At 34.9% G+C, this 26,965-nt stretch overlaps 1 protein-coding gene across 1 annotated transcript in view; it reads left to right on the forward strand.

Moving 5' to 3' along the window:
- The window catches only part of CDH10 (cadherin 10), a 169,695-nt gene that overhangs the window by 124,935 nt on the left and 17,795 nt on the right, over positions 1-26,965 (forward strand). The window contains exons 6-8 of the mRNA XM_005604335.4: positions 21,029-21,216; positions 22,775-23,028; positions 26,056-26,192. Of these exons, the coding sequence (XP_005604392.1) occupies positions 21,029-21,216; positions 22,775-23,028; positions 26,056-26,192 (579 nt within the window). The remainder of the gene's footprint in view (positions 1-21,028; positions 21,217-22,774; positions 23,029-26,055; positions 26,193-26,965) is intronic.

Here is a 26,965-nt window from a genome sequence, read left to right on the forward strand (position 1 = left end):
TGACCAAGAGAACAAACCAGTGCTGCCTAATAGAAATATAATCCACACCAAAACTGTGTGCCACGTATGTAATTTTAAATTTTCTAACACCCATATTAAAAAAGTTAAAAGAAGCAGGAAACCTTTATTTTAATCATATATGTTCTTTAACTCAATACTATCCTTTAGACGTATCATCAATATAAAACTTATTCAGATATTTCATATTCTTTTTTCCCATAATTCTTTGAAATATCCACTTACATCAAGTATTTTCCGGTTACATCAAGTCTCAGTTCAGACTAACCATATTTCCAGTCAATAGCCACGTGAGGGTTAGAAGCTTGGCAAGTGGCTGCCATATGGAACAGCTCAGGAGCAGACTGTGGAGTCATTCTGCATGAGTTCCAATGCTCTTCTTCACTTGGTAGCTTTTTCACCTTCGTCAATTAAACTGACGTCTCTATTTTTCCATGCCGTTCAGTAAAACTCGATAGCAGTGCATAAAACCATGGAGTGGTATAAAACGAGATAATTTAACATCTCTGAAGCCCTTGAGTCAGTGGCTGGCACTGGTGTACTTACGTGTTCAGTAACATTGATTTATGTAAGTGCTACTCTGTTGTTATGATTAGTCAATATTATAAAAGTAGGGTCAGAACTTAAACTTTCACATGGATTGGCTGATCCAAATTTAACATTTCCCAATATGCTGCATCTGTGGAAGATAAAAATCTCAGTCATTTGGAGGGGACAGGGACAGACGAAAACCCAGATATTACGCTTCCTTGTTTAGCTTATTTTATTGTGTAGATCTATAACAATCATTCTCAATCAAGAACAATTTTGCCCCCCCCCCAGAGGACATTTGGTAATATCTTGAGATATTTTTGCTTGTCTCACTGGTAGGTACTACTGGCATGTAGTGGGTGTAAGGTAGGAATGCTGCTAAACATCCTTAGAATTGACAGGACAAAGAATTACCTGGCCCAAAATGTCAACAGTCCCGTAGGTGAGAAACTGATATGTTATATGAGGATCTGTTCAAGTGAAGTCATAAATTCCTTTATCTACAACTATTTCTTGAGAACACTTTTGCATGAAACACTATTTTAGAAACAAGATATATGAATTTTGTAAAAAAAAGAAAAATAGCCCTGGTTTTTTTCCCTATGACCTTTTATGAAAGTAGAGGAGACAGATCACACATAAGTAAAAACATTGTATAAATACGAGGTGTTGGCTCAGTCCTGGATAAAACGTGGAACATGTGTGTAACGGGAGGATAAGGGAAGCTCTCATTCAAGAGGTGATATTTCACTCGAACATTTTAAGATGGAATAGACCCAGCCATTTTAAGATGGGAAAATCCTCCAAGCAGAAGAAATAGCCTGTGAGAAACCCTAAGGTTGGAAATTGAATGGTGTTATGTCAGGAACTGCAGACCAGTGTGGCTGGATCATGCCAAACAACAAGGAGGTTGGTGGGAGACTAGAGTAGAGAGCTCTGCATTCACAGGAACGTTGACAATAGTAAGTTATTATGGGAATTGACAAACACATAACTGTGTGCCTGATATAAGCTATCATTTGATCTTCTGGTTTTAGAGGTACATAGATATGTGAGCATTAACATAATATGTGCACCTTAGTATGATTCTAAAAGACAAGCAATGGTTTAGAAGGGTGAGGTGAACCTGAAAACTGAGTTCCAAAGTATTTTCTGCTCTTTTGCTATGGATATTAAATTGTATTTTGTACTCTCAAAAGGGATATCTCTGTCGAAATTGTTTCAGAATCATGGGTCATTTCAAGTGACTTAATTTAATTTTAAAAACAGTACGTGAAGAAAAAAATCGATTGCTTACCTTCCAGTGACTGGTACTGTGTTTGCAGTTAAGCACATGAAGATTAATAAGTCTTGACTCCTGCTTATGAGTGGCTTATTGTCTAGCAGGGGAGAGAATATTTCAGTATGAAATGATAAGTGTGATAAAGGAACTATGCACAGAATGTATACTGTACAAAGGAGCAGTATATTTCCAAATATGGGAGTTAGTGGACGAATGCATCCTCTACAGTAGAAGCTTTTTGTGGAGAACTTCGCTCTTAGCCTAAATCTTTTCTTTAACCTACTCCTTAAAATTACTGTAAGCCATAGGGATAGGAAAAGAAGGCAAGCTCATGAAGGTAGAAATTAGCAGAGTTACCAATTTATGAAAGAGCATATTCTGAGGAGGATGAAAGGAACATGGTAAGGAACATGCTTCAAAGTGATGGTGATGAAATAATAGATGCTTTTCATGTTTGCAATTTCCTTTTTTATATATTTTTATTTTTTTATTTTTTATGTTTTTTTTTTTAAAGTTTGGCATCTCAGCTAACAACTGTTGCCCATCTTTTTTTTAAATTTTTTATTCTTCCCCTCAAATCCCCCCAGTACATAGTTGTAGATTCCAGGTGTGAGTGCCTCTGGTTGTGCTATGTGGGATGCCGCCCCGGCATGGCCTAATGAGTGGTGCCACACCCCAGGATCTGAACCAGCGAGACTCTGGGCCACCAAAGTGGAGCGCGTGAACCCAACCACTCTGCCACGGGGCCGGCCCCAATTTTTTATATATTTTTATACTTTTATAATTCTAAAAGGAAACAGAATAGCAAAGAATGGAAATAGCAAAAATGACAGTTGCTTTGAAGGAGTCCAATAAAATGAGTACTAGATAGCAGCTACTAGAATTGACATAATGGCGGTAATTGTGGAATATCCTTTCCAATTGGTTTTAGTAGAAATCATTTTGGAAGAAGCTGGAGGATACTAAGTTGAAAAATAAAAGAAAGAAAGAAGAGGATTGAAATAATGCCTGCAATTTAAGAAGCTAAGATGAACAAGAAAATAAAATAGAAAAGGAATATATTGCTGTTGTTAGAAAGCAATCCTGGATTAAGAATGGGTCAGTAGATAATTTTGAGTAACTCCTGTATCCCAGGCTGTAAGGAATTAGGCCACAGCAGCCAACAATGGACCTGAGCTACTGGTTGAAGGTGTAGACAGTGACGTGATAACCATGTGAGTGTATAATATGATTTCCAGTTATGCAGTAAGTGCTCTGAAGAACATAATGCAGGTAAGGGGCTAGAGAATGATGGGGGTGCCATTTTAGGAAGGATGAATAGGGGAGGCTTCTGTAAGGAGGCCTGAATAATTTCAAGGACTGAAAATGCACAAAATTAGGTAATTTAACTTCTCTAGACCAGTTCCTATATATACAATACTTATAGTGTTACAATTAAGAAATAAGGTTACATAGATAAAATATCTTCAGTAGTAACTGTAACATAAACTAGGTTCTCAATACATCTGGATTTCCTCTCCTCTTTTCCTTCGCAAGGAGTATGTCTGTTGTTTCTAATCTTCTTGTTTTCCTTGCTCTGATGCTATGCAACTGTTCTTTTATGGCCAGCCAAAGATTAAATGAAAATACCTTAAGCCTGGAGAGACCTCTAAGCTCGGCGACCACAATAAAATGGTGTGCTTACCTCATATGAACAAATGAACATTTCCATGATTGAGGACTCCAGAGCATATTTTCCTCCTCTCCAACCAGTCAAACATTCAATGGTCCTTGAGTTTTGCTAGGTTTCATTGTGTTGACATAGGTAAATGTTACACTTCCTCACCTTAAATCTAACTACTTGGTATTCCCACTTGAATATTTTAGTCTCTTTCACCCCATTTCCTTCCTTCTTTCCCTATAATCAGAAACACAAAATAGGCTCCATGGAAAAGGTCTATGAAAAGATTAATTATTGGGACCTGATTATTGTAGGGCTTGGCAAAACCAACTGGGACAAGAGGATTTGTGCCCAAATGGCCATTTTTTAGAGTATCTCTTGGAAAATGTTAGGATACTGATTTTTAATGTAGACCAGAGTCAGTGATTAAGAGGGATCTGATCTGCAGAGGCCAGGCTAGTCCTGGCATCTTTGCCTTAATACAGCAGAAAAGGCTGCATGATAAGACTCTTACATCCATTCCAAAAAAGGAAAAAATCAACCTCAGAAAGGAAGGCCCAGGCCTAGAGAAAAAGTTTACAAAGCAGTTATGCAGATGGTCAGGGTCCCAGCCAACCAGCTGGTGCCCAGGACTTGGCTCTAGTTCTTGCGTGGGACAGCATTTCACTAGGACTCAAGAAGAAGAAAGGAAACTAAGCATCTGAGACCAGGCAAAAAGTTCCAACCCACAAATGAGTCAACTCTGGAACATAGTTCAAGACCACAGCTCTTTATGCATTTAGGTGCTTTCCCACACATCTGTCAGAGAGCAAAGAGAGAGAGTAGACTCTTTTCACTTTCTGCTTAAGAGTGGGTATAGGTTCCTGAGAAACCCACCTGTCATAGAAACATGCCCCTAGTCTACTTAGCATTGAGTCACAGACATGTTTGCACACAGCTTAGGTGGACAAGTAGAAGTCAGGGACCAGTGACAAGTACATTTATGTAATGTTAGTTGAGCTGAAACTTTATGAGGGGCAAAAAATTTATAAACTGCAAACAAAATATTGTATGATTGAATGATGGCCATATTTGTATTCATTTATGTTTGACCCTCCTAAGATAAGTTTCAGAATATTATGTGTATAGGTAGTCAGTATGAAATTTATGAGAATTTGGTAAATATTTATTATGTAAGCTTCCAGGTCTATCCCAAGTGCACTCAAAAAAAAATGAATTTATTCCTGTCTACTATATTTTTGCCATGAATTATTGAGAATAGTAACAAAAAAATCAGTTCTTCACCATTTGGTTATTAGTTCTAAAACTTAACACAGAATTTCTTGCTTATAGGAAAGACTTTATTAAGATAAATTATAGGTGATGGGACACTTTGGGTGTGCAAATAAACTTAATGGGAATCTAATTTCCTGAGTATTTTGATACCATCTCTTTATATTTCCCAACAAATTATATCTAAGGATTATACGCAACTACAGCCAATCGAGAAGCAATAGTAAGCAATTGCAGAATCACTCAGAGCCTAAAAAGATTTCATTTCTATGTTTGTTTTATCTGAATGATCTTGTGTGGCTACTGACTTTATTTAACCCGTTACGTTACATAAATATTGATTGCCTGGTTTACCTCAACTTAAAATAAAACAGCAGTATAAAAATAATAGTAATAGACACAGTATTACAGCATGTACTAAACACTATAAAATATAATGTAAATATTAACTCATTTAATTTTCACCTTACATAATATCGTATAGTTATTTACTCCTTTTTATTAGTTAAAAAATTTTGAAACACATACATTTAAGTCAATGGTTGATGGTTCTACAGCTGGAAAATAAATAAAAGCCAGGTTGGGGACGTAGATTCTTTGCCTCAGAAATCTGCACTTCTAACCACTACACCAAGAAAGAAATTGGTACATCAAAGACTGTCTTTATCTTCCCTGGTGCATCTTGCCTTTAGTTAATTCCATGATTCGCTACTTCTATATAGATTATAGGGACAACTTCAGGTGGGGCATACCAAAGATGACTGATTCCTTTGCTGAGATCCTTATACTGCTTGGACAGATAAGTAAGTCTGCATGAGACAAGGCCTTTCAAGGAAATGTCTATATGATATACATGGGGATTTAAGACACGTACATTCGGTGAGCTGTGAGACTAGCGTAGTCCCTGCCTGGTACAAGAGAGGTTTGATTTAATAAGTGCTGATTTTCGCTTTGTAAATAGAGTCAACCTCTCCTCTACTGGGGATTCCAAAGTAATGTAGGCCCCGGGCTGATCTGCATATTTTAAAATTGTCAAGCACATTTCAAATAGAGCAACAGTCAGGTATGTCCCAAGGAAGATTCTTTAGCATGAGAAAGAAGGGGATGAAATTAAAGCTGTCTCTTTTTCCCTTTTTTTATTATCTAGAAAAAACTGAATATTCTTACATTCAAAAGCACTTTTCTACAATTTGTATTGGTTAGATAGGGCTGAGATTTTTACTGTGACCACCAAAAGACCCTCAAATGTTTGTAGGATTTTCCCCATGTTCCCAATACCTCTAGTTTGTAAGAATTACAAAGAAATAATGTTATTAAAGCATTCCTTAATTTATTAAACACTGACTAAAGCCCTATATGTGGCAGGAACCATACTAGAAAATAATAATAAACTAATAATCTTGCAGTGAGAAATAAGATACAGAATATATCCATAAATGGTTTGCATTCTGGAAAGTTACACAGACACAAACTCTCTTTCTCACAAACACACGTATATAGACTTTTATTTTATTACATTGGGGTTGCTCTCACACACATTGTCTCTCTCTTTTTCTTTCTTGCTTCCATATGTAGATATAGGTTAAATATATATATGCGCAAACATAAGTATATATACACATATATGTACATATATATATAAGCTTTTGTACATACATCTACTTGGAGAATGATGCAATAACATGCTATAATTATTAAAACCCAAATCATAAAATGATAGACTCTTTGGATGTAAGGGGATCAAGAAAGAAAAAATTATTTAAGAGTTTATTTAAAAGTTTCCAGGCAGGAAAACAAGGGGCATTAAGAGAGAGAGCGTTTCTGTTAGAGAGGACAGAATGAACAAAGGTGGAATTCAGGGAAATGTGTGTGATTTGGTATGACTGGATCCCAGGATTTGAGAGAGATGAGAATGGAAATACAAGCAGTGTTAGCATCATGAAAAGAGGTGAATACAAAAATAAATGTCACATCTATTATCTAAGGGAACATTTTTTAGGAGAGCAGCAGGCAAAGTTCTTCATTTTGCCTAATTATTCTGGCAGCAATGAAGCACATTGCTTGGATTGGAAGAGCGCAGGAGTCGGTGAGAGTCTGAACTCATGCCAAGGAGAGGAGGGATTTGAGATATCTGTAAAAGGCTGATCCATAGGACTTAATAATGAGCTCAATAGAGGTTTTAAGGGAGAGAGGAGAGCAAAAGATGCTTTCTACGAGAAAAGCTTGTTCGAAGAAAGAGAGTGATTTCAGTTTGATTTGAACATTTTGAATTGAGATGCATGCAGAAAGATAGTGGGTTTTAAATATCCAGTTGATCTGAGGTACACATGTGACATGTAAGTGAAAACAGACATGTATGACCTTGGCTAGGCTAAATGTTTCGAGTGACGTAACTGGGAAAATATAGAATTTTCCAAGTGTGATAAAATATATAATTCTCTAAGAAAAATAGTGTACATGGAAATTATACAAAAATCCACTTGGAACTCTCCAGGTATTCCAGTGGAAAGTTGCCTTAGGCTAAACTGCTTGGCATTTTGCATAGTGGGATTCAGAGTCCCCCTGTATTGTGGTATCCTCTAGAACAAACTTGGAAAATACCCCTGGCTAGGTATTGAAATAGATATATAGATACAAAACTAGCTGTGCAAATATGTTTAGACTCAATTAGGCTGCTGTCACAGAGTTTTTAATACGCCTACGATTTCAGGCGAGACGTCGCAAAGAGACTGAGCACCTAAGACGACGTAATATGATTATGAACGACTCATTTAAGGTTATCCTAACCTCCCCCAATCCTATATACTTTTTATGTTTCTAAACATTGCAATTGTGTGTGTCTATTGATGCCAATTAACTTGGAGACAATTTCAAAGAAATGTATCAAGATGGATTCCCTAGTCTCTGGGGATCAATGGCAGCTTCTCGAAAAGCTTTGTCTTGTTGCTTTCCTCAATGGCATGAACAGGAAATTGACATCATACAGCATCTCCTTTTGCTCGAATTTAACTTAAATGCTCAAAGCTAGGTTGATGATCATGTCTCCAGTGCTCACAAATTTAGGTTTCTCTCTTTCCTCTGGTGAGACCCCCACTTGCAAAGCCTCAATCCTTTGTCAGTCTCTGGTGTGCCTTTCAGCTCCCCTCTTTTCTCCTAAATGCCCATTTAGCATTGCATAATTTCCTTAACTACCCTGCAGTTTCCTCCAAGGAGCCTTATCTTGTTTTTAATTTCTTCCTGTTAAGCTCATTAAAAAAGATCTTTTAAGCATTATACAATGGAATGGTTTATAAACGTGTATAATTGTGTCATTTTTCTTAAAGTAAGTATTGTTGGAGATTATTATGCAGCATAGAGATATTACAATAAGATTACACACAAAGCAAATAAAAAAAATAAACTAATGTTAAATTATTTTGTTGATTCATATATGTGGTGCTTTTTAAAATCTCAACTCTGGAGAAGTAGAGTGCTTATGTAAAAGTGAATAGAAACAGGGCAGGGAACAAAAGGGAAAGACAAATTAGATCTCTTTGAACCTCATTTTTTTAATCAACAAATAAAACAGCAGCTATTTGTTGCCAAGCTCAAAACCTGGGTTTGCCCTTATTGTCCTCTCAGTTGTGTCTTTTGTTCCTGAGGAAGTCACTCTGTCACATCTCTTACTTTGCCTCTCTTATTTATATCTTCCCTCCAAAGCCTCTTACATTGTCAGTTATTTCTAATTCTAGTACACAAATCTGTAGTATTTGTAATATTCAAGTGCAAAAGTCCTATCGATCAAATTTTTGGTAGAATAAATGACCTGGAATATTTAGTCTTGAATCCTATAAAACCAGAACAACATCAAAATTGTTTGAAATCTTTAATAGTGAAAATTCAGATGTTGTGTGAAGTCATCAATGACACTTATTTAAGTGCACTTATTTAAGGAGCCACATATTTTGCCCAGTCCTTAGGAAGCCTTCTTTGCGATATTATCTTTTAGATTTTTACCTCTAAATACAACTTTCTGTATGTGATCCAGAAATGGCAACTACCTCTCTCCTCCTCATTCATGCCTTTGTGCTTAAGTCGATAACCAAACTAAGAACAGGCTCACCGGGAAGAAATATTTATCTGCCCTAAACATTAAAAGAGAAGCGGACATTCAACCTGACACCTGGGAATGAATTTAAAGCAACTATAAATTGGAATTGATAGGAAAGCATCCGACATAATTACAGCTCCATCAACTGTAAGATAAAAATAAGGAGCATGCAAATAGATGTCTTTAGGGAAAAATGAAACTTAAGATGGGTGACAGGTGCTCCTATGCCCATGTCAGTGTGTGCATACGAGTCTATGTCTCATTCCTGGTGTCCCTTCTCTGTGCCTCCTACGTGGGAAACAGTCTTGCAGCCTCTTAATTAAGGTAATTTCCATTTGCTTGACAAACTGTGATTCTTGTGTTCACTAGACAAATCTTGGAAATAAATAAAAACTATGAATGAATAGTTCTTTCATACATTTAAAATCTAGAAGTGTACTTTTTAACCTTGAAATAGACCCAATAAAGCCTGTCCCCGAATTGGTGTCTGAGCATAAACATTATTCCAAAGAAAGCATTATTAAATTATATATGTTGGGCATTGAGTAAACATTTGTTGAATGAATTAATTAGGAAAGTTGCCATACAATCAAAACAATCATGAATATGTGCATTGTATGTGTGTATACAACATATATATCTTTGTAACATAGCCATTTGAATTATTTAACAGAAGAGCTAAATCTATACTATTTTGATGAATGGACTCAGTCTTAATCATGACTTTTCTGGAAAGTATGGAATACCTTGAAAACACTTTTATTAATGTTTCAGGGAAAAATAAATATATACATGTATGTGAGTGTATGCACACACGCACTCACAATTCACCTACTCACCCACCTCTGTGTGTGTGTGTGTGTGTGTGTCTGCGTATCCCTTGCAACAAATTACTGAGGAAGAGAATTGAAGTACATATATATATATATAAAATAATTTAGGCTCCTCATCACATGAACCAATGAAGCAAGATCACTTTCCACTTTAAGTCTCAGAAGATACTGAAAATTAACATGGCTAATGCTTACTCTAATCAAAACCAAATACACTTTGTAATGCAGACAATCTCTGCACCAACTGAGAAACAAATCGGTTTGGATCCTTGACCAGAACTATAGTGATGAATTCAACGCAGACAGATTTCCAGAATCTAAGCGTGTGCCTAAAAATACAAGCAATCTCAAAGAAGTCCAAGCTAAAAATAAAAAGTGGGAGAACAAAGTCCCACAGACAATGCTCACAGTGAAATCCATGTGACAGTAAAATTAATGGAACAAAAAAATCGTTTTTTCTTTTGTTCTCTCTCTGGCTGTTAAAAGGAGATCCATGATATGGAAACTTTTCACTGTAAACCCATAATCTCTAATAACGTCAGGAAAATTTTTGATTTAATTTTTTTGAAAATGACTATTGAAGTATTAAATTCACAGATACATTTTTTCAAAAAGGAAAATAAGCCACCCTTTCCATTCCTCCTTGCCAACAGCTCTAATTCTCACAGAAAACAACTTTAAACTGTTACTCTCTAGTTCGTTTAGCTTAAACTGCAATTCTTTAAGTAATATTTTCTTGTTGAAGTATTTTTATATATTGCCTTTTGACTTCCTCTCATGGTTAATGAAAACAGAGCTCAGTAACATCTCAAAGTATTCTCCCCTAAACATAATTCCATCACTTTTTTTTCAGTTTCTCTATTGGTTATCTTAGCAAATTTAAGTATTATGTTATGAAGTTTCTTTTCTATCCACAATTGTCAGCCTCCCTCTCTGTCTTTTTGTCCCAAGAGCACTCTCACTGAAGATATATATTTTTATTGTCCAAAAATAAAGTGTAATTTTCAAAATGCACTTATCAAAATGCTATACTATTAACTGTGTAAAATTCTGGTCTTTTGTGCCAAATATAGGGCATACTCTGGCTCTCCAAAGTCTAAGAGGAAAAGGCCATTTTATTTCCCATGTAATAATTTCAACTATTGAGTATTAGAGATCCTCCTTAGCAAAGTTATATTTTCCAAGATATTACAGGTCTGTGCTTTTGGTGTGCTGTGTGTACAGCTGCTCAAAATTTATTAGTGAGCAGCCCTATAGCATTGGCTTCATTTTGGCAGCATCCAGAGTTGCAAAACTAGAGGCTTCAGGATGCCTGTTCTAACGTGGGCTGGCTAATTTCTATACCTCAGGAAAACCTGCCATCCCAGATGTTTTGTTCTTACTTTCATAATTTGGATACATAGCTTTCTGGATCTCATGTATTCCTTTATCTTGGCTTAGCCTGTTATTTTCCTGGAATACATTCTTCATTGGGTTATTTAAAAAGGCCCAAAGGGAGATAAATTTGCTCAGTCTAAAACTATCTTTATCAGATTATCACACTTGATTAATGGCTAGAGTGAGCATTCAAGGTTCAAAATAATTTTATCATCAAATTTTGATGACATTGCTCAATATTTTTTTAGGATCAGAGATTGCCTTGAAAGGTTCATTGACATTTTTATCCATGTATTTTTTTTCAACCTAACAATTATGTATGTATTCGTTTTTAATTGCACACTTCTTTCCATTTATCCTCTAGCTCATTAATTCTCTCCTTGGATCATTTTAATCTTCTATTTAACCCATTCATTATTTTTTTTTAACTTTAACTATTATATTGTTAGTATCTATTTATTGTATTTGGCTCTATATCAAATACGCCCAGCCGCTTTTCATAGTTATTCTCTAGTGAGATTTTTATGATCACTTATACTTCTTAAAGCTTATTAAGTATTTTTTTTATATTCTGCATGTGATGATTCCATATGGTTGTTTTGTTGATCTGATTTCAGCTAGAGGGTCTTATTTTTGTTTTTTGCTTTCAGAAATTCTTTTTCTAATCATTGCTGCTTTTAGTGTTTTGGGTTTTTGCTGGCACTCACTCATATTTCCTTTTGTTGTTATACATATATACTGTTGAAATTTCTAATCATTGAAATTTGTGAGGCCTGATACTGAATTCTAAATAAAGATGTTTGCTTCTGTCGAGGGTCAGGGTTGCTACCAACACTTTTAAGTGAGGCTTGACTTGACAATTATTTGTGGTGTATATGGGTTTGCTTGTTTTAAATTTTCATGTAGTATATGTAGGAGAATATAAGTAGAACCATTTTAAAGCATCACAAGGACTTTAAAAGTAGTTTGCATTCACATGTATGGTCCTTGAATTTTTTGCTATTTGCTATATATACAGAGAGAGAGATAGAGAAAGAAAGATTATACACATGTGAAAAAATATATATATATATACACATACATATGTGTATTTGTGTGTGTGTGTGTGTGTGTGTATATATATATAGTGTTTATGTATCCCTAAACAACATATTATGAAACAACATTATTGAGTTCTGAAACTGACTTTTTCCACTTCATATTATGCATTTAAGATTCATCCATATTTATCCCATGTAACTGTAGCTCACAGTTTTCACTTTTGCATTATGTTGGGATGTGTGATTATATAACAGTTTATTTACCTATTCTCATGCTGTTTGACATTTGGGTTTTCTTCTTTTTTTTTATTTTACAAACAATAATTCTGTGTGACATTTCTGCAACTGTTCTCCTCATACACCTTGCTGAAATTTATTTATGTTAATATTTAACTTCACATTCTGTAATCTCATACGGTTTCCTGTTATGGGTTGAATTGTGTCCCCTAAAAAATTTATTTTGAAGTCCTAACCCCCGGTACCTTAAATGTGACCTATTTAGAAATAAGGTCTTTACAGAGGTGATCAAATTGAAACGAAGTCATCAGGGTTAGGGCCCTAATTCAACATGACTGATGTCCTTATAAAAGGACACAGAGAGAGACGTGCACAGAGGGAAGCTGATGTGAACATACAGGGATGCCGGCCATGTATCTGGACTAATGCATGTACAAGCCAAGGAATGTCAAGGATTGTTGGCAAACACCAGCAGCCAGAAGAGGCAAGGAAAGATTCTTCCCTAGAGCTGTCAGGGGGCGTGGCTTTGCCAGATAGCTCAGTTTCAGACTTCTAGCCTCCAGAACTGTAAGACAAGAAATTTCTCTCGTTTTAAGCCCCCAAGTCTTTGGTACTCTGTTGTAGCAGCCCTAGGAAATGAATGCATTTCCCAAAGTCATTGTGCCAAATTTAACACCCATCAGTTCTGCATAATAGTTCCTGTTACACCACATACTTTTAACACTGGGTGTTGTCAGACTTACATTTTTGTTAACTTAGTAGGTGTCAAATGAAATCACATCATGGCCTTAATTTGCATTTGCTTAATTAAGATCCAGTACATTTCTCTCTCTGTCTGTCTTGTTTCTTCTGCTATAAATTGTTTTCCATTCACATCCTTGACTAATTTTTCCACTAGTTTATCTGGCTTTTCTCTGGTTCTTTAGAGATACTGTTTGTCCATATGAGTGCTGAAATTATCTTCCTCCTGTTATTTGTAACATGTTTCACTTTTTCTATATTGTCTTTTATTTATAGAAGGTGTTAATTTGAGTATAGATTGACTTATCAACCTTTTATTTTATGCTTTATTGTTTGTTGTATTTTAGAAATCCTTTCCTTACCAAAGATCATTAAAATATTAGCCTACGTTTACTTGTAAATTAATTTAAAGTTTTAGAAACATGTTTTTGTAAGTTTAGGATTGTGGTGCTAACCAAAAAGATACAGGCTCAGAATTTTTAACGAAAATTTTGCATGTGTGAAGGAAATAAAAAGGGGCCCATGAAGGATGAAGTTGGAAATTACCACATCTCATTGTAATCCCTCTCCCAGGTAGGTTACAGCTGTCTTTGGTGGTAAAATAGCTTGATTAATATACGAATATGACTTAGTATTTTACAGTTCAAGAATTATTTTGAAACATGCAGGAAAAAGAGAGGAAACTTACGATGTTCATTGGAAGGGGACATCTTGTGATAACCAAGGCAGAGAAACCTGCAACACTCTGGCAGGGCTGAATTTTTCTTCATTTGGAAATTTAAAAGCTTATTTATAAATTTGGCTGATAAAATATTCCATTAAAATATTAAAGATCTATTAGTTTAAGATTATTTATATGTGTGCATGTGTATGCATACATGTGTGTTGGTATGTGTCCCTAACAGACACTTGACATGTTGTTCTATATCTTACAGCAGCTGACTCCATCATTTTCCTTCCTTTGTGGTTTTATGAGCTACATATTTACAACTAGATTTTGATTGAGCTGTAATACATCTTTCCAGGGCTGTTAATGTCTCTCACTTTTCGAGAAGGCACTTGAGGAAGAAAGGTATAAGAAGAGGTGGCCCAGAAGGATCCTCTCAGGTGGCGTAATCTCGGTGATTTTCTTGTCCTTCCACAGATTCTCCCTGAAGTAACTGTACGCTGTCCTATGATCCTTCACCTCTCGCATTCTGGATGCCACAGTGTCATCTTTTCTCCCCTAGCAGTTGAAGCTGCCTATGTGTGTAAAAATACAGCTCTGAAGGTCATCTGAACTCATACTATGAATGCAAAATGTTTTTCAGGAGGGCTTGTGTCTGGAACCCTTCCACTGACTGTAAAACACTTACTAGTCCTAGTTTGTTGTGGAGACCATTGGCTGTTGATTATCCACCCTGTGGATTACCTGGAGTTTGATATAAGTCCTCCTTGCTTCAAGAGGCTATAAAAATAAAGATCCATTTTGTGAAAATGGCAAATATCTTCATACCAAAAAGGGACTTCAGTCTTCCACTTATTTCTCTAGGTTCTCATTTCCCTTTAGTTTGGGGCTTGTACTTTTTAATACCTTTACATGTACATCTCTATCTCCATCTATGATCCACAAATTTGATTGTTTTTCAGCTGAAAAGTTGTACTGAATTATCTAGCTTGCATTGCCAGAAAACAACTATGATTTAATGCGTTTTAATCAACTAAATTATTGTTATCTTATTGATGATCAAATTTCCAAAATACTGACCAGTAGAACCAAGTTGATTGGTTTCTTTGTACTTTTTAATGATCCCATTAATCGCTGATATCTTGCTTAATTTCTGTCTCAAAAAATCTTAATCTCACTTTTCTTTCCACTCCTCAGACTTAGAAACAGCAAATCTCCAAGAAGACTTAGTTTATATTATTGAAAAATATTTATGTTAGTAACTAGTGTTTGGGTATAAGTGTTGTGTTTGGTGCTAGTGGAATGGAATTGTAGGCCTTTTTCAGTGACAACAATTAAAACAAAAATGTCCTACTTTATAACTATGAATTTATAAATAAAGATGTATGTAGTCAGTTCCAAGATTATAGTGTTTCTATTTAAATACTTTTATTCTAATATACTACAGGATTTTCTCTTATGCTAAAAAGTCTTAAATACTAATATTATAAAGCATAGCACCCTAAATTCCTTTTGAAAGATACAGATATTTTATTTCTAAAGCAAAGATCAACTAACATGTTAAAAGACAATAACATAATTATTTAAATTTTTATATTAAAGACATAATTAGATTTCTTATTTCAAATATAGATAATTACCTTCCTTTGGCTTTTTCAACGTTATGAAGCAAGAGCTACTCCATTTATTGAAATTTTTGAATCCTGACTATATTAAAAAATTATGGTTCTGGGGCTGGCCCCGTGGCCGAGTGGTTAAGTTCGCGCACTCCGCTGCAGGCAGCCCAGTGTTTCGTTGGTTCGAATCCTGGGCGTGGACATGGCACTGCTCATCAAACCACGCTGAGGCAGCATCCCACATGCCACAACTAGAAGGACCCACAACGAAGAATATACAACTATGTACCGGGGGGCTTTGGGGATAAAAAGGAAAAAAAAAATTATGGTTCTTTCTCCATTAAATGAAACCAGGACTAACTTAGAGACGTGGTTCATTTCAGGGTTTGGGCAGGGAAAATATAAAATGAACCCGTAACATTTTTGTGATACCAGAGACTAAAGGAGAATTTGCACAAAACAACAAATAACCATATTATTAGATTATAGCAGATAGAATAAATGTCCTTGAGTCTATATTGCTATAATAAATAATAAATAAATGGATAAGTAGAGGCGAAGGGGCAGCTTTTCTTTACAGAACAATTCCAAATAATAAATGCAGAAAGAATGAAGAAAACAGAAAATCACCATTAGAAAACCACAGCATTAATTATTGCAGGCAAGATCACTGATCAATGCTAAAATTAATGGGCAGACTTTTGAGGAGAAACAGGATAGCTGCAAAATCTTAAAGTATATATCCTGAGATATATATTGATTATAAAGAAAAATAGAGAGGCTAGCCCAGTGGTGCACGGGTTACATTCGCAGGTTCTGCTTCATTGGACGAGGGCTCACTGGTTTGGATCCTGGGTGCAGACTTATGCACCGTTTGTCAAGCTATGCTGTGGCAGGCATCCCACATATAAAGTAGAGGAAGATGGGCATGGATATTAGCTCAGGGCCTGTCTTCCTCAGCAAAAAGAGGAGGATTGGCAGCAGATGTTAGCTCAGAGCTAATCTTCCTCAAAAAAATAAAAAAAGAAAAATGGAGAAAACTGGCAGAAACACCTTCTTAACCAAGTTATCATGGTTAACATCAGTCATAAGACATATTGACATCACATGCTCTCTGATACCCGATACACTGAGAACACATCACTTCTATGATAGAGCTGACAAAAATGCATAATCTCAACCTAATCGTGAGAAAATATGACACAGACTCAAATTGAGAGATGTTTTACAAGATAACTGATCAGTATTGTTTAAAAGTGTCAAGGTTGTAGAAGACAAAGACTGAAGAACTCGCACAGACGAGAGGAGGACAGGACAACCAAATGCAAAGTAAGATCTTTGGAAAGACTTTAACGGGAAAGATGGTGAAATTCAAACAAATTCTGGAATTTAGTTAATAGTAAAGTGATTAGAGTAGTGTGTCTCATAAACTAAACTTTATATAAGTGATTGTGAGTTAAAAATTAAAAATGAACTTGCTAAAGGTTATACAATTAGATGGGCTGGAGCTTGAATTTTAACCCACATTATATAACTATTGGACTCTTCTCATCTGGCTTTGGTATCAGGGTTACAGTGAACTCATATAATGAGTTGGGAAACAGTCCTCATCTTTTCTCATTTTCTTTCTCCAGGAAAATAAGGAATTTTCTGTACCATGAATGTTCCTTGAAAATATTTGAGTTAACTGTTTGTATTTTGGAGAATAGATCATTTTAAATTATACTTTATTTCCTCTTTAGTAGATTTGTATATTCTTAATTATTTTTAGGCATTTACCACTCTAGCTAAATATTCAATTTTATTGACATATAGGTGTTCATAATATTGTCTAATCTTCTAAAGCACTACATTATTTGCAGTTATATTTCTTTTAAAAAATTCTTAATAAAATTATTTGCTTTTCTCCCCTTTCCATGAAGTTTTACCAGATATGTATTTATTTGGTAAGCCCTTTCAAAAAACCAACTTTTAGCATTTTTATTCTCTTTTTTGTATATTGCTTTCAAATTCATGACTTTGTTTTTATCTTAATGATCTATTTATTTGGCAAGTATGATGTCTTTCTTTTCCAGTTTCTTATATTTACTGCTTAGCTCATTAATTTCAGCTTGTCTTTCTCTGTTTGTCAGCATGTAAAGTTATAAATTACCTTTTCTAAGTAGAATCATTTTCTCTGCACCACATGTTTTAATTTCTTTTCATTGCTTTTTCAAGTTTTTTGTGTCCAAATTTGTATCTTATTTGAACCATCAGTTACAGAGAATTTATTTTAAATTTCTTCTTTTAAAAATTTCAAGAATATGATTAGTGGGGGTTATCGTTTTTGTGTTAAGCTCTACCTTAATTGTAGCATGGTCAGAGAATTTAGTAGATACTGATTTATTAAAATTTATTCAAACTTGTCTAATAACTTAGTACTTATGAAATTGGGTTCAATGCTTCATGCCTGCTTGAAAAGAATCTGTATTCTCTAGATGGTGCATGCAGGATTTATATATACATCAATCAAATCATCCATATTGTTTGTATTTATTTTGTAAATATTCCATGTATTTATAATGTTTTTGATCTGGTTGATTGAGCATTAATTGAAAAAACATTAATGTAGCTGTCCTTAAAATATACTCTAGATTTGAGAATAATCATGACACTGAAGATTTTAATAGAAATGAGGTTTTATAAGACATTATACCCCAAATAAAGAAATTAAGAATTTATCTTGCCAGGGAGGGGAAAATTCCCCTTTAGCCCTCTTGGTTCTTTTGTGTGGTCTAATAATTAAATTGACACAGAACAGATTAACAGGAGGAAAAAAAACAAATTTAATTTTGTAAGTATGGAGGTCTCATAGTCATGGGACCCAAGTAGTGACCAAGGCAGGTTGTTAATATACCTTTTAGACAAAGAAACAATAAACTTGTGAAGAACTGGCAAGATAAAGAAACTTAAAATTGGGTACTAGTTAGTGAAGAAACTAAGTAAGAGTTTGTTTAAGCAGTCTTCTTGTCTCTGAATTCCCTATCTCTGGTGATAAGGATATCTCTACCTCCTGGTACAAGAAGGGTCCCTTTTATAGGGATGATTTATTTCCCACTTTCAGGGGGCCAGACAGGAGGATCAGAGTGTCCTTCCTGCACCAGTTGTTTCTCAAGAAACTTTAATACAAAATAATCAATATGCTAAAGTGGCATATTTGGCTGCAGCCTACCCTAATTCCCATTATTCCTAACATCAGTAATAAGTGCTTTCATCAGAGCAACGATATCATTTTTAGATTTTAGAAAGGCTACTTCTGCTACAGTGTAATAAATCAGTTTACTGAGGTGCTGCTTCTATAAGATTTAATTTTTAAAGAAAGTTCTTGCAGTAAGTAGGCTAGAGTTAACAATGTTCTGTGGTAGAAACAAAGCTAGTGAAATAGAAATATATCAAAAGGAAGACTCAGAGGTTGCCAGGCCAAGAGTTATGGGGAAAATCTATCATAAGGAGGAAAAGTCTATTACATTGAAATAAGAAAAGCGTATTGGAAAAACCTAAAGGAGATCAGTGTTATGGAGAGTATTAATTAAGAGAAGAGAATGACAGGGAAAAGGAGCCAATTTATGGAGAGCTGGCCTATGTATGTTTTATTTTAAGTACAATGGGATCAATCAAAGAGCTTTGAAGCTCTGAGTAATTATTGATAAGATGATTGCTTTCAAAAGGGTAATATGGCTGCAGTGTGTACTGAGGGCGTCTGAGATTTGATTGGATTTGGCCAAGTGGAGGAGCTGATAGACTAGTTAGAAGTTCCTCATTTATCAATACACAAATAAGTGGATGCTGCCACTACAGTAAATAATATAATGCCAGCAGTGGCAGTGATAAGAAGAGTGACTGAGAGTGGTGTGTGCACTAGGGTTATTTTCAGTGAGGTTATTGGTGAGAGCTTCTGACGCGGTCACCGTTGAACAGTCCCCTGAAGGAAGTGAGCAAGAGAGCCATCTGAATATCCAGGGACAAGTGTTTCTGGGAAAAGAAACAGCAAAGGCAAAGAAAACCAATGAGGTGGTTGCCAAGGAATGAGTTGAAGTTGTTTTCAATAGTGTGATACCAAAGATAGAGAGAGAAAAAATGCAAAAAAGAGAGTCAAAAATATACTCTAAGAGACTTACTGGAGTGTGACAGAAACTGAGTCTTCATGCTGTCTCCTAGGGAATGACTTACCAAGCTAAGCAGATAGAGGTGTGTATATTAGTTTGCTAGGGGTGCCATATCAAGATACCTCAGACTGGGGGGCTTAAACAACAGGAATTTATTTTCTCACAGTTCTGGAAGCTAGAAGTCCAAGATCAAGGTGGTTTCTTCTGAGGCCTCTCCTTGGCTTGTACATGGCCATCTTCTCCCCGTGTGTTCACATGGTCTTCTCTCTGTGTCTGTGTCCAGATCTCCTCTTCTTATAAGGACACTAGTCATATTAGATTAGGGCCCATCCTAAAGTTCTCATTTCACCTTAATTACCGCTTTAAAGGCCCTGTCTCCTGATACAGTCACATTCTGAGGTCCAAATAGGGGTTAGAGGTTCAACATACGAATTAGGGGGAGAGGGCACAGCCCCCCAAACAGTCAGCCCATAACAGTGCCATTTTCTCAGATTTGGTAAATTGTGTTATGATTATATGACGGTAGTGGGGGAATTCTATGAGAGGGAAATAGCATGTAAAAAGTAGAGAGAGAGCTATAGGAAATTAAGTTTTGACAAGAAAATTGAAAAGTCCAATTGGGTGCAAATCTTTCATGGAAGTGACTACAAGAAAAATGCATTTGGAAAGATATACTCAGGCAAGAGCATGACTGGCTAAGAGATCTGAACTTTATTATGTATATTAAGGAGAATTACTTAAGGTTTATGAGCAAGAAGGTGCTATAATCAGAAGTGTGCTTCAGGTCGATTAACTTGTCAGTAAAGTGTGGTTTATGATCAGGTGCTAAAACATAAATCTCATTAGCGGTAGAGGTTGTTCATGCTGGAAGCACATTGTGGTGAACCCGGGGCTTAGATCAATTCTGGTTTTGCACTGGAATGGAGAGGACCTTGTCAGAATTTAGCATTTTTCCGTTGACACTGTGAAAACCATCTTTGTATTTCTCCCACAGACTATCCTTTGTTTCTCCTATCACAAGTAGAAATAGGATTTCTCCCCACTGTGGCTGATTTCATGAATTTTGTGATGTTCTGCCCTGCAGCTGAAATAAACTAAGAGTAGTAATAACTAAATACAAAAAAGGAAAAATAATTAAATAGAAATATTCACTGTATATTCTGTGATTTTTCGTGATTCTATAAACACACGTAGGTACATATCTTCACTCAAAGCTGATCTTCAGTTATTTGTGCAAATGCAAAACAGACATGCTCCTTTTCGAAACCAGAATTCCTAATACAAGTAGAGGTTGGTACTCACTATTCATCATATGCACAGACAAAATCCTGCGAAGTTCCACTTTTTCTGTTCCTAGACTGTAATATTATCCATTTTATGTGTATTTGCCTTATTAATTAGTCAACATTTAATATAGAAATTTAAGATTTCTAATGATCTCCAAGGCACACTTTACCTTTCAATATTGTATTGAGAACTCTTTCTCTCCCTCTTTCTCTCTTTTCTTTATGTTTTGCAGACACCATCCATCTTCGAGTTCTTGAATCATCCCCAGTTGGCACAGCCATTGGAAGTGTAAAAGCAACTGATGCTGACACTGGGAAAAATGCTGAAGTAGAATACCGAATTATTGATGGTGATGGAACTGATATGTTTGACATCATAACTGACAAGGACACACAGGAAGGCATCATAACTGTGAAAAAGGTGCACAGCATCAGCATAAATAAGAAGCTGCCTGTTTAGAAAGAGGAGATTTCATTATGTACTATCCACTCATGCATTATCCATTAGGAAGTATCACTATCATCTTCAAATATAATTTTCAAGTATTTCAAATAAATATCATGTTCAAATAAAAATTTATATGGTGCATAAATATGAGGGACATAAAGCCAAAGATCTCCGTGAACTTTTTGACCAAATGTTGTTGTTGATTGAAACATGAAACCTGAGGTTTTACAAGATTTAAAAGGCTGGTTAATATATGTGTGATTATATTTCTGAGCCACATTAATAAAAGCCCCCCACAATAACATTGTCTTCTTAAAAAAAAAACAGTTAATAGCTAATAATGGCAATATATCACCACAGTTGGAGGCATAAAAAGTAGCATGCCATCTATCCAGATGTATGAAGCAATAATTAGAGTTGCTATTAAAAAGAGACAGCATGGATTGGAAGATAATTTAATTGTTCACATTTTCCCTTCTGCTACATAAATTAAACTTTTCTGCTAACATATGCTCAGTGATACAGTTTAAAGGTAACTAGGTTTTTATTGCAGAGTGAGTACCATCATTATAAGAAAAAAATGAGGCACAATGAAAGTTAGATTCTAATGAAATATCCAGAACATTCTATATGCGTAAAATAACCACTGAAGCTCTGGTTCATCATGACACTTTCCCGAGATGCTATTGCAAAGCTGAGGTACACAACAACTGTTTTTAAATGAACAGTGGCCAGCCAAGGGGAAAAAGCAGCTTTCTTGTTGGTTTTTCATGACTGGGAAGTAATAGTAATGCAAATAGAATCTGCTGCTTCTCAGATAAAAAAAGAAGATCGAGGGAATCTGAATCAATAATGCCTTTTTTTCTAACACAACATACATTTTAGAATAGGTGACCCATGAGGGGCTTAATTTTATACTTGTGACAGTTAAATTATATCAATATCTAAGTTCCTTCTTGTTTCATATTGTAACCTAATTACCAATTTGCCATTAAAATTTTTGTCTTTTCTCTTTACCCATGGTATTCCCTATCTTTAATGTTTCATACAACTGTTGAAAGTTTTACATTAGTCTTCCAAATTTCATAAAGTTTATGTAGTACCATGAGCCCATTAAATTGCATGGAGGTAGCACAACATAAATTTAAAAAGATAACTGAATTCTTTTTCTTAGAAAAATTTAGCAGTACCCAACACCTCAGCACACACACACGAACACACAAATACACACGCAACCCACCAGCACATTTTTTGTAGAGAATCACCTTATGAGATAGGTTTTAATATCCTTTCCACTTTTTTAAAGATTTAAAATCTCATTTTCCTATGTTCTGAAGTATTACATATTGCACACATAAAAAGTAAAAATTGAATCTTCTCTGATATGTAAAGATTATATTTTTTTAATTATTTACAGTTAATGAACAACTTGACAGAACTCAACCAGGCTTTAAAAGTCATCCTGTAACTTGGAAGGAACATATAATCCAGTTTCCCTCACTCTAATTTGATGATTTATTTTTTTATACAGCCACTTGACTATGAGAGCCGAAGACTTTACACCCTGAAGGTTGAAGCAGAAAATACCCACGTGGATCCCCGTTTTTATTACCTAGGACCATTTAAAGATACAACAATTGTGAAAATCTCTCTAGAAGATGTGGATGAACCTCCTGTTTTTAGCAGACCCTCCTACCTGTTTGAGGTTCATGAAGATATTGAAGTGGGCACAATCATTGGTACTGTAATGGCCAGGGACCCAGATTCTACTTCAAGCCCCATTAGGTAATTATGCCTGCGTCTAAGATGAAAAGAAAGGGAATTGATGTAAATATAGAGACCATAAAATTCTATTGAAAGCACTTAATGCATTGAAAATTACAAGAATCTCTCCATAAATTGTACACAAATTTGGTGACCACAAGTGTTTAAATTGTCTTTGTTTTGGGGGTAGGGCATGCACAAGTTTCATAGTTTACTTTAGTTTTAATCATGCCCTTTAGCCTGAAACTTGGCTTGTATAATCTGCCTGTCTCTGGAAGGTATTTGACGTTCTGACCCCTGGTACAGATAAAGGGCACTATGTAGGCTGTGCATTTACAATGCAACCAAATCATTTTCTTTGTGCTTTCAGGTTCTTAAATAATATGTGAGGTCAAGAAGAGTTTTAATAGCTAAAAGGCATATAGCAATGTTTCTATGCAGTTATATTATGATTTTAGAAAGTCCCCTGTACTACTGCCATCAAAGAGGGAAGTTTTTTTGTTATCATTTTGGCTATATCAAAAACTATTAGAACATTCCAGAAAGATCAGAGTAATTTCAATGTCTTTTCGTTTGCTTTCTTATGGCAGCCTAAAACCATGAGATGTGACAAACACATACAAATGAGAAAGACTCAAAGTTACCACTGACATTTGTTCTGTCATTTTAGAGAAATACAGATCTCTATATACAAGATTCAATTCAGCATCAAAATGACTGCTCACTTTAAACTGTTAGTCCATCATGTGCTTTGAATTTCATTTGTTTCTCTAATTCTCAGCTAGCTAATTTTACTTTCCCCTTGTTCCACATGGACCAGTCAAGTGGGAGTTCAAATAGTTGTGCAATTTCCAATTTCACTCTTCTCTGACTCCTAAGTCTGCAGCAGTGGAATGTAGGAAACCTCTAATTTGATGTGCCATGGGACTCTAGCTGGACTTAATGTTAAAAATTCTGTAGGTTCTCATCAAGTGAAGTCACATTTTATATAAAAATAACTGTTTGGTTTATATAATTTTACCTAAATATTTTCTTATATTCACACACAGCATCACAGGTGACATACTGGCAGCAGAAACCTGTACATGGCAATCATGTACAGCTCCCATCTGCCAGCATGACTTCCCCGTAAATGCCTCTTCCTCAATCCATTTATCTTCATTGAAATTGCTGCATTCCTTGGATTTTTTTTTCCTTTGAAGCTTTTAAATAACCGATATAGACATTTAATTTTCCCCATTAAATACTTAGCAAGTATTTCCTTGGCATAGCTCCTAACTGACTTTAACAGGCTGTGTTCCATGTTCCTGTTTTAAAATGGCCTTTTTTAAAGGAAATATAATATTTTAAAAAGAGTTCAATTTAAATCTAGTGGTATTATTAAGTGGCAACATAAAGATATTTCTCTACATAATGAAATAGATTTTGCATCCTCTTATAGAATAATGGTTATCATATGTCAAAATATGTCTATGGATTTTTGAATCCATAGACATGAATATTGACATTGGATATTTAATCAGGATACAAGTCTAAACACCAAGAGGAAAGAATACATTTATGTATACTATATGCCACAGAATTAATGACTTCATTGCTTATTAATGGCATAGTCTACACCATGAGGGTTGTTGTATGAATTTATGCTAACTTGATGTAGGAAATTCAAATGAATATTCCTGAATGTTAATCTTGATAGACCATGCAGGTCAAAAAATATATATATATATATAGAATACAAAACTGAATTCATATTGTCTTCACAGAGAGGGCTAGAGTTGATTAAGGAGATTTTTAAATTACTGATCTGTTCTATTTAGAACTGATTTAAAATAAAAATCTAAAATAAGCAGTCCTCAAAAGTAAAATCACATTAGCTGTGTTCACATGTTAAATTGTTCTTCTAATGCAATTTATTAAAAACCTGGCATAAGGATTATAAATTTCAATTTATTTTTGGAAATATTATACAAGTTTGGAACACTAAAAGAGAAAAGAGTTTTATGGTACCTTTTTAATTATTTTGTATTATTACTCACAAAACACAATTTAAAAATACTATTTCATATATCTTTCCTTAAAATGAATGACAGTTGTGGCTCAGGAAAAGATATGCCATAATTGAACATTACTCCTAGTCTTGCCATTGTTGCTTTGCTTTGTTTTCTTTATTCTTTAATATGGAGCATTAAATATAACTGGAATTATGCTTGCTAACTCAAGAACTATAAAACATTTGTAAGGCACTAGGATTGTGAACTGACAGGAACTGATGAAGGGTATAGCTATTTTAAACTTTGGCTGACAGTCCCCAGAATAATAGGATTTATCCCAACTGCATCAACCTGATTGATAAACCTGGTGTTAGGCTTTAGAATGACACCCAACACAATGCCTTTAATCACTTTGCAGAATAACTGTTTTTTAAAGTCAAATACTAAGACTTTATTTGATAGAAATGTATAAAAACTCCTATCCCAAACTCTTCTATTTTTAAAATGTCTCTAGTTAAAATGTATACATTTTATAATGATACATGTGGTTAAGAAACTGAAGCTACGCGTGTATCATACCATGAAGCTACTAAACACCATCATAAGTTGATGACCTACTACTCTGAGGAATCTAACATTGTCTCCAATTTTCTCACTAAAAAAAAGACTTTTCTTCTGAGAATGATCTTTTGCGTTAGATTCTTGTAGTAATTCCTCAACAGAATTTTCACGCCCTAGGTAAAGTCAGTCGGTAATGTAACCACCTGTAATGCCAACTATTTTGTGGAAAAAATACATCAAGGACAGTTGAATATGGCAGTAGATAATGATTTAATAACACAAACATTCAGAAGACCAGCATCTGAATGCAGAACAAAGTGCCAACTCTGTGTGTGTGTGTGATAAATCCGTGACACAGTCTGCATTGTGGATCAGTAATGTACTTTCCTGAAATTATTATAAATCACTATATGTGTGTCTTTGCATTTTACCATTTTCTCCTGCAAACCATCAATAATACTGCCGTGTATTTTTCTCTCCCGTCTATGTTCAGATTTTCCTTGGATCGCCATACTGACCTTGACAGGATCTTTAACATACATTCTGGAAATGGATCTCTTTATACATCAAAGCCACTTGACCGTGAACTATCTCAATGGCACAATCTTACTGTTATAGCTGCTGAGATTAGTAAGATGAATTTTATGTATATAATATTTAACATATATTTTTAGGTTTTATTTTATATGAAAAATAATTCCTTTTCATTGCACACATGAATTGTAATTTTAATTGTAAGATTTTAAAAGGCTTCTCAATACCTATAGTTTTTTTCAATCGTTCTATATATATTGAGGGATAGCTATAGGTATTCATAAATCTGTATTTAATATTAACTAATAAAAATGATTGAGAATTGGAAACTAAAGATATTCTCTTTTGGGGAGAAAGAAATTTTTTTTTCTTCTTTTTCTTCCCATATCCCCCCAGTATATAGTTGTATACTTTGGTTGTCCCTCCAGTTGTGGCATAAGAAATTATTAAATTTGTTGCACGGACACTGAATTAAAATCTATGCTAAATGCTGATCGTGTATCATTGAACAGTGATTAGGTAGATATTATTACTTCCTTTTACAGATGAAGAAACCAAGGTATTGGCAATAATAGCTAACATTAAACACTCTATGCCAGGTATTATTCTAAGAATTTAAATTAATTTTCTCCTGCTAATATTTTTATTGACCTTATTTAACAGAGAAGGAAATAAGGCTCCAGAGGTTTTAGCAACTTGCCCAAGGTCAAGACAATGCCAGAAGTAGTAAAACTGGGATTTGAAACCAATCATTCTGTTTCCAGATCCAGTACTTAATTCTATACCTAATTTACAAAATTTCATCCAACTATTAACAGGCAGAGCTATGATTCAAAACCATCTCTCTCTCTAATTACAAAAGTTCTTGC

The sequence above is a fragment of the Equus caballus genome, chromosome 21 (assembly GCF_041296265.1).
Source record: "Equus caballus isolate H_3958 breed thoroughbred chromosome 21, TB-T2T, whole genome shotgun sequence".
NCBI lineage: Eukaryota > Metazoa > Chordata > Mammalia > Perissodactyla > Equidae > Equus > Equus caballus.